This window comes from Atta cephalotes (genome assembly GCF_000143395.1).
Source record: "Atta cephalotes unplaced genomic scaffold scaffold00028, whole genome shotgun sequence".
Taxonomy (NCBI): domain Eukaryota; kingdom Metazoa; phylum Arthropoda; class Insecta; order Hymenoptera; family Formicidae; genus Atta; species Atta cephalotes.
Window position 1 is genome coordinate 2,483,023 of NW_012130092.1, and position 8,061 is coordinate 2,491,083.

The window sequence follows — 8,061 nt, forward strand, 5'->3', positions numbered from 1 at the left end:
TCTCCAAGTTTATATTTAATAAATTCGAAAATTGAAGCTTTTTAAAAGGAGAATTGAAAAAAATCTTAAATAAAAATGAAATGTCCATCAAAGTTTGTGGCAATAATTCTGCTTCGATTTTACTTAAATTTTGTTTTCAATTTTGGTTGACGTGGCAATATCTAATATTAATACTCTAATGTTATTCGTTAGTCTAATATTATTTTAATGTTAGCTTGGGGCACACGTCTTGGCGCGTCTCGATCCGTGTCTGAATCATCGCCACTGTTTACGTCAATAGGTATATGAATGAAATTATATAATAAGGAAATTATAATGAGAAAGAGGGAACTTTAATAAGAAAGAAAAGCGCCTGCAAAAAAATCGATGTCTATGCATGCAATTGTTCACAGTTGCCTACTTCCAGGCGCTGTTATTATATAGTAACAACTGAAACAAGTGAAGAAGTATTTTTAAAACCGATTAATATTAGGTATATTACTGGGATTTAAATTATTTATTATATAATTTTTTGTGAAATTGTAATTGTATAATTTCTTCATTTTGTTATCCGTATTATATTGGGTTGTCCGGAAAGTTCGTGCCGATGTTGAAGGAAAATTGAAACGAAATTGAGAAGATTTAAATTTTAGTATACATTTATTAAATTATATAGGTTAGTCGGCACGAACTTTCCGAACAACCCAATATTCGTATTATATACATTCGAACAAATTACGAGGTTTTGTTAATTAAAAAAAATTCAAAGATTGATTGCGATAAATTTGGTGTATGAAATGTAAACAATTGTAGGAAGATATAAGCTTGCAGTTCAGGCTCAAAGAGGGATTAAAAATATCGATATTGCGTATAAACGAGTAAATATTTCAGCATGCGGTTATGTGGTTTCATCGAAAGTTCGGTCGATTGATTGGGTTACGAATTTATTATTTATATCTCCGATGGCTGAGAACTCGCAGTATAGTGGCTTATTAATTGTCCTTCTCTCTCACTGCGATTTTCATTATTAACATAATGCATTATTAACATAATGCTATGCATTTTTTTATCGCGTAATTATGAAGTATTTCCTCAGCAAATATATACTTCAGTGCCATCTTTCAGCCCCCGTCGCGGAAAATCGCGAATATAACTCACGACATATCGCGAAGTGTTACGTAAATATTTGTTTTTTGGCGAAGTATATTGCCCGAGCGTGAAAGCAATGGGCGCGTAAACAAGAGCCATCGAAATTGTGCCATAACTATTTATACCTGTCCGCTCATATTTACCCGGACCGGTGAAAAGGGTACGCGCGTTAGGTCACTTAATTAAATATTGTTCGACAATTTATTTTATTTTCCGGAATGTCACAGTAATATTAATTTCGCCTGCCTTCAGGCTGTTTCGACGGCTAAGTATTGACATAACGTCGTACGATTTAACGCAAATTTATGCTGCCTAATCGCCAGTAAAATCCAACTTTGCACAAATTGCGAAGCTCTTGGTCGGAGCAATTGAAATGTATATGTGTGGTCGGAGCAATTAAAATGAATCACATCCGAAGGTACTGAGTACTATATTTTGTACATTATTATTTTGTCTCTATATTCAAATATATGCTGCGAAGTTCTGAATTTATATCTTCCGATACATAAAATATTTTCTCTCAGTTTTGTTTAGTGTACACGTGCGCGCCCTTTGGTTTACATTACGAGTTTCTACCGAGTTGCTAAATATTACAGCGCTAAACGAGACAATTCTACAGAAACTTTCTTAAATTAAACAAAATTTACTACTTCAAATAATCCAATTTGTTTAATTCATCGATAATGTGGATAATTCGATTATTCACTTAATGAATAATACCACTCGCTTGTGAAACATTGCATTATAGAATAATCTCTCTAAACCTAAATAAATAGTGATGTTCAACTTGCGATCTGTGAATTATTTGTCAGCAAAAAATATAAAAACATGTTTTTTTTATTTTATACAAATGAAAATAAATAATGATTATTCAGTCCATAAAATTTTTCTTATTTCTATAAATGACTCTCTAAAAAAATCCTTAAAGAAAGTTGAACATATAATTAATCTAAACGATTTTTTTTATTATGAATCAACATTTTTATTATGAATCAAACATATTTCTTATTTTTTTGTTGTATAATAGCCTTCATGAATAATTTTCTTAATTCACAGTAAAAAAAGATATAAATTTTTTTATTGAATCAGATTTGGAATAATTCACAATAAAATATTTAAGTCATATTTTGTTGGACAAAAAATGCAAATATACTGAAAAAAGAATGTTATATCAACAGGATTATTTTAATTGAAAATAATTTTGTTAATTCAATAACACTATTAATGAAACAAATACATTATGCTTTTGTTTTAAAACGTTATGTGTTTCATTAATATTATTATTGAATTAATAAAATTATTTTTAATTAAAATAACACTGTTGATATAAATATCTTTTTTTTAGTGTATCGTTTAGTGTATTGTTTCGAGAAAAGAATTTCTGATATTTTATAGCAATCATTAATTCGGAGCTCTTCCTCAGTAACGAGTGAACCCGCTAAGCCAAGTCGAATATGTAATTGAATTAAAATTTATCGGATACAATTAGTGCGGGAAGAGCGTCGCAGCCTCCCGTGTGCGCGGGAGTGCGCGCAGATGTTACTTTTCAAATTGAGCGAATCGAGTATGGCTACTGTCGCATGAAGTGCAATTGCATTTTCGTGATTTACGCGCACGACATAGACAACACTTGTTGTCCACAGCACGGATTGCGACAAATAACAAAGCTGCATGAGCATCCATTAGAGTGCTACAATGCATTACGATCATTAATTTTCTGACGATTAGTTCGATTTGTTGTTCAGAATGTTTTATTTTCAACTGCGAGCGTCAGACTCTTGCCGAATTGCTTTTTGCACCCACGCTTGTTTTTAATTTGGCAATTCTCCTGCCGTACGCTTGGAGTGGAATTTTTTATTTAAATCGAAGACACGTTTTTATAAAAGAGTGAATATTTTGAAAAAAAGTAATGCCGTTATATTAACGGTATATTTTTAAATTTTATAACAAGAGAAAAGAATTTCAAATTATCATGTATTTCAGTGAAATTTTAAAAGAAATAAAAATTTGTTTTACAAACAAATGTGATGAATTAATACTATTTTAACACATATACAAAACTGTGAAAAATTTGCTATACTTGATAAAAATTGCATGTTCATACAGTGCGAATTAAAATGTCAAGCACGCAAGGTCGCTCATTAAATTCTGCGAAAAGTTAAAATATTTTAAGTACTCTGCGTGGAAAATAATTTTTCCACATATAGAAATTACTTTTCAAGCGTACTGCAGTTTACTTTTTCTTTCAATTTAATTAATTGATTTTAGTTTTTTAAGCTCCTGCGCACGTTGTAGATTGCATGTGTTTTCATCATCCTTGTTTTGGATTGTTTGTTGCATCCCAGGTCCAGGCGTTTCTCTCAGGATGTCACAACCTCGAAATCGACGGAAAATCTCTCGACGTCTTATGTCAGGTATGCAAAATACATATGCACGTTATCATCTCATCACTTCTCTATTTTCTCTGGACTTCAGCAGTAAGAACTAAGTATTATAAATAGATATTATCTCATTATAATTGTTGATGTTTAGAATGTAGTATGATTGTGTACCCTTTAGAAAAATGCACGCAAGATTGCATAGAAAAAGCACGTAAGAATGCCAAGATTTAGAAGTAGAATCTTATTTTTTTGAAAACATCTTTTTTCTTTACTGATGATAAATCTAGCCGTAAGATGATTGCAAAAGAAATTTATGTAATTACACGTCTCTTTTTTGATGTCTATTAAAAAATTTCTATGTTTCTGAAAAGTACAAAAATTAAAACAATTCTAAAAGAAACTTAACAGAAATAACTTACAACAATATGTCATTATTATGACATAACGCAAGTTCGTTCACCGATTTTTTTCATTCACTCCGATTGTTTCTTTTGTTTTTTTTCTTTCACGTTTCACTATGTCGTATTATTCAGACCCATTCGCAGGAATTTCATTGGACTTTATCTTTGTCGGCCACGCGTTCATAGACGCGACTTATGGAGACCCTGCACAATGCACGGTTCGTTGCATCGTGAAATTGCGTTTTGTTATGGCTACGCGAGATTGCCTCCACTGAGCTGAACGTTTTACAAATAGTGTCACGCCAAACTATTAACGTCCCGCGTACATCCCACAAGAGTAAGTCGACGAGTTCTCTTGACTCTATTTCCGAATGTGCAAGCGTCTTGATTCCATTCCGGGAATGTAAACTGCAAATATCTTTTCATTATCCGATAATTTTGCGCATTTGTTTTCATTTTGTATCATTTTCATTTCACATTTTCAACTATTTTTTTCTTTTTTCTGTTCAAATGACTTTTTAGACAAATTTTAGACAAATCGATATTTTTGGAGTGAAATTTGCAGGAAATTTAAATTTAATTTTTTTAAAAGCGGTCTGGAGTAGAGAGGATCTCGACATTCTAATCGTTTCATTCTCCTCTGATCTACTTTACAGCAGATTTCGTTTTACTTAATCAAATTTATTGTGCAACGAGCTCGAGATATAAACGAGAATAAAGCTAATTAGCAATTACATTTATTCTATTGCAGGAGTAAGAGCCGTAGTGTGGATCATGGATTTACGGCACCCTTCGATTTGGACGCTCTACGGAACAAGGTCGAAGGACGTTTTGAATCTGTGGATAAACTCTCGAGAGGTGAGTACATGTTATTACACTATTAAACAATTGAAACAATCGCATAGGAATTTTGCGTAAATATTCAAATCACATGGAACAAATCTCGTTTAGTCGCGAATATTATGATTTCATATTATTTTAGAAAAGAGTCGAGATTTAGTCTCTAAAAAATCGTAAATGGTATATCTTTTATACTCTTTTTCTATCAATGTAGATTAATCTTGATTCAACTTATTCTTCATGTTTGTCAAATTCTTAGAACTAGCAAAAGATGAAGAATTAGTTGAACTGAGATTAAAATTAAGCTACATTGGTAGAACGGACATTCTTCTTAGTTCTGTTGCTCGTGATCGAATGTGGTGACATTTCTCGTATGCCTATGGTTGTACACAATCATATGGGACCTACATTTTTTTAACGTCGATTCCGAACGATGAAATTTTTAGAGAAGCGTTCTTGGCAAAAGATACTCTCGATGGATTCCTTCCGAGAGGAGATACGAGCGTATAAAAATATTTTTTACCAGGAATCGAATCCGGGATTTCTAACATAGCAGATCAGTGCTTTGCCACACTCGCTCTTAGAAATGGGCATTAGACATATAATTCATATAAATCATTTGCATTTAATTCAATATTAAACTTGAAAATATTCAGACTATTTAATATTACAATTTTAATATTAAGAATTTAATATTAAGTGGCTACAGCAATTTGTCTTTTTTATTTTCGAGCAATACGTCATTGTACGACACGTGCTCTTTCTATAGCAATGATCGATTTGATTCGCTGAGTTACCAAAGATCATTTAACATGTTCGTCGATGTCGCGCGCGGATTCACGCACTCGATCGATGCGGAAGTTCCGGGTGACGTCGCCGACGACGGGTAGGCGAATTAGAGAGGCTGATGATGACGCGATCTATGCTAAATGAAGGTTTCAGGGACCCGGGCTGTTTCGACGAATCAGCCGCGCGCAGCCTTACTCGGGCGAGTTACATTGACTTACTTTCTCGAAGTGGCACAAGTGCCACGTGTGATCGATCGCCCTATCTCGCGTATACTTCGAACTGACGCGCGTTACCAATATCCAGCATAGCTCGAGAGTTTAATGAAGACTAATTGACGCGCAGGATTAAAGATAAAGTGCTGTTGTAATTAATGGAACAGTGTTTCGGCAAACGGAACGTTCTCTGATCTGGTCTTAACAGATCGATGGGATTACAAACAAATGATGAAATGATAGTATATATTGTCATCTAAGAATCATCTCTCTTAATCGGGATGAATAATTCAGGCAGAAGATATTACTTCAGAATGTTTATTACTTAGAAAAATATGGAAAACTGGAAATTTTCAGGGGATTTTTTTATCTTTGAAAATTACAAAGAGAAAAATTTTATCGATACTCTTAGAAATTTTTGAAATTTTACGTATTTCTCTCTCTTTCTGAAAATATCTTTTTTTCTATAATATGACATACAACTGATTAAAAATAAGTGGCACACACTTGTTCGTATATTCACGTACATTCTTGAGTCTTGCAAATTTTTATTTAAAAAATCAGGTGACATTACTAAACAATTCTCAACAGAAGAGAGTAGCTCGCTTTATTGCAGAATCTTTTTTATATTGTCCTACATACAAATTTCATGATTCCAATTGTAGAGAATGATAGATATAGCTTCGTGAAATTCCTTCTATCTTCTACTAATTTACAATATAAAATTTGTTTGCATTACTTACATTCTAATTTATTTTATAATTGCATTTTTTAAATTGTCTAATTTTACCTGGAATTTTGAATAAAAATACTGTAAGTACTTTGAAATATTGAGTTCGAATGTCGTTAGAAAAATTCCATCAGGTCAAATTTTTAAGATAGCATGTCAGTTTTAAGATAAATACTTCTTCCGAATAAGTTGAATACAACTGATCAGTAAGGCATAAGGTTTTCATCAGAATTAAGAAATATTATCATGTTCTCAAAAGTAACAGGATAAAAACATGTTAAACAACTGCTGTTAAATTCCAATACGTCAAACCGATCCAAAATCATATAAAACATAAAAATTGAACGCTTAATACTTCTGATTTATTTCTTAATTTTAATAAAACTTCACTGTATATTGTAAAAAATGTCTTTCTTATATCTCAAAAACCAGATCTGATAAAAATATTTCAATTCGGGCTTAGCGTCGAAAATTATTCTAAAAACAGTCTTTATATTATGCTCTTGCACAAAACTTGTAAATTAGTATTATTATTGTAAATTAATATTATTAGTATTATTATTACCTATAAAAAGCACATGGCATACAGAAAAAAAAGCAATAAACGAATCGATCGTAGTAGAGAAAATAAGACAATAACGTAAACAGAAGCAAATCCAAAATGTTGATTTGCTTATTGCTTAAATTTTTTGTATGCCATAGCCTTAATTTATTTGACATCTCAGTTATTTGATAAAATAACGCGCACAAGATTCAAGATTTTTATATTTACACTTATATTTACGTTTATTGCGCAAAGAACGGACTTGAATGCAGCGATTCAAATCGCTATTGGCGTCATCATGCCGCGCTCTATTTCGTGAATACGAAATTGCCACGAAAATTTAGATTCTGTCTCGACAGTTAGATTTCGCAGTTTATTAAATCCGCTTCAAGTATGCGAGCAACCCAGATACCAGTTCGCGCTGGTATCTGGGTTTGACTCATTTGCCGTGCATATGCATGCGGGTGTGGCTCTAATAGCAAAGGAGGGTTCACCAAGAGACAATTGTTTCCAACTATCGTTAGAAATTTATCTCATTACTCGCGCCAGCCGTCTGTGGAATTGCACGTCTGCGAAATAATCCGGTCGCCATCTAGCCTTCTGCGCTCGAAGTTACAATCATTGTTTGCGGCGTATTAATCAAACGAATTTTGAAAGTAATTTTTTTTAAACTGTTTTATTATTATTAACCATTATTTATTTATTGGAATTAAATTAAATCAAATTATACTAATTTAAAGCAAGTAAATTTATCGGCGAGGATTTCGTATATTTTATATGAATAATCTAATTTTTGCTAATATTTTAATGTTACCAATTATATGTAGTGGGCTATATTTTTTATTTATTTTTCTGGATGATCATTTTCTGCGAAAAAGCGTAAGAGAAAAAAAATTGAGAGAGAGAGAGAGTTGAGAGAGAGAGAGAGAGAGAGAGAGAGAGAGAGAGAGAGAGAGAGAGACGACGACGATATACAAGACATAGATGTCTATTTGGTACGTAGTTCGTCTATTTAGTTTACGGTTTTTAGGTTCGG

At 32.4% G+C, this 8,061-nt stretch overlaps 1 protein-coding gene across 1 annotated transcript in view; it reads left to right on the forward strand.

Annotated features, from left to right (window-relative positions):
- LOC105620672 (nuclear receptor coactivator 7) overlaps positions 1–8,061 on the forward strand; it is an 83,013-nt gene that overhangs the window by 19,864 nt on the left and 55,088 nt on the right. Inside the window, exons 2-3 of the mRNA XM_012202161.1 lie at positions 3,474–3,542; positions 4,662–4,768. Coding sequence (XP_012057551.1) covers positions 3,474–3,542; positions 4,662–4,768 — 176 coding nt within the window. The remainder of the gene's footprint in view (positions 1–3,473; positions 3,543–4,661; positions 4,769–8,061) is intronic.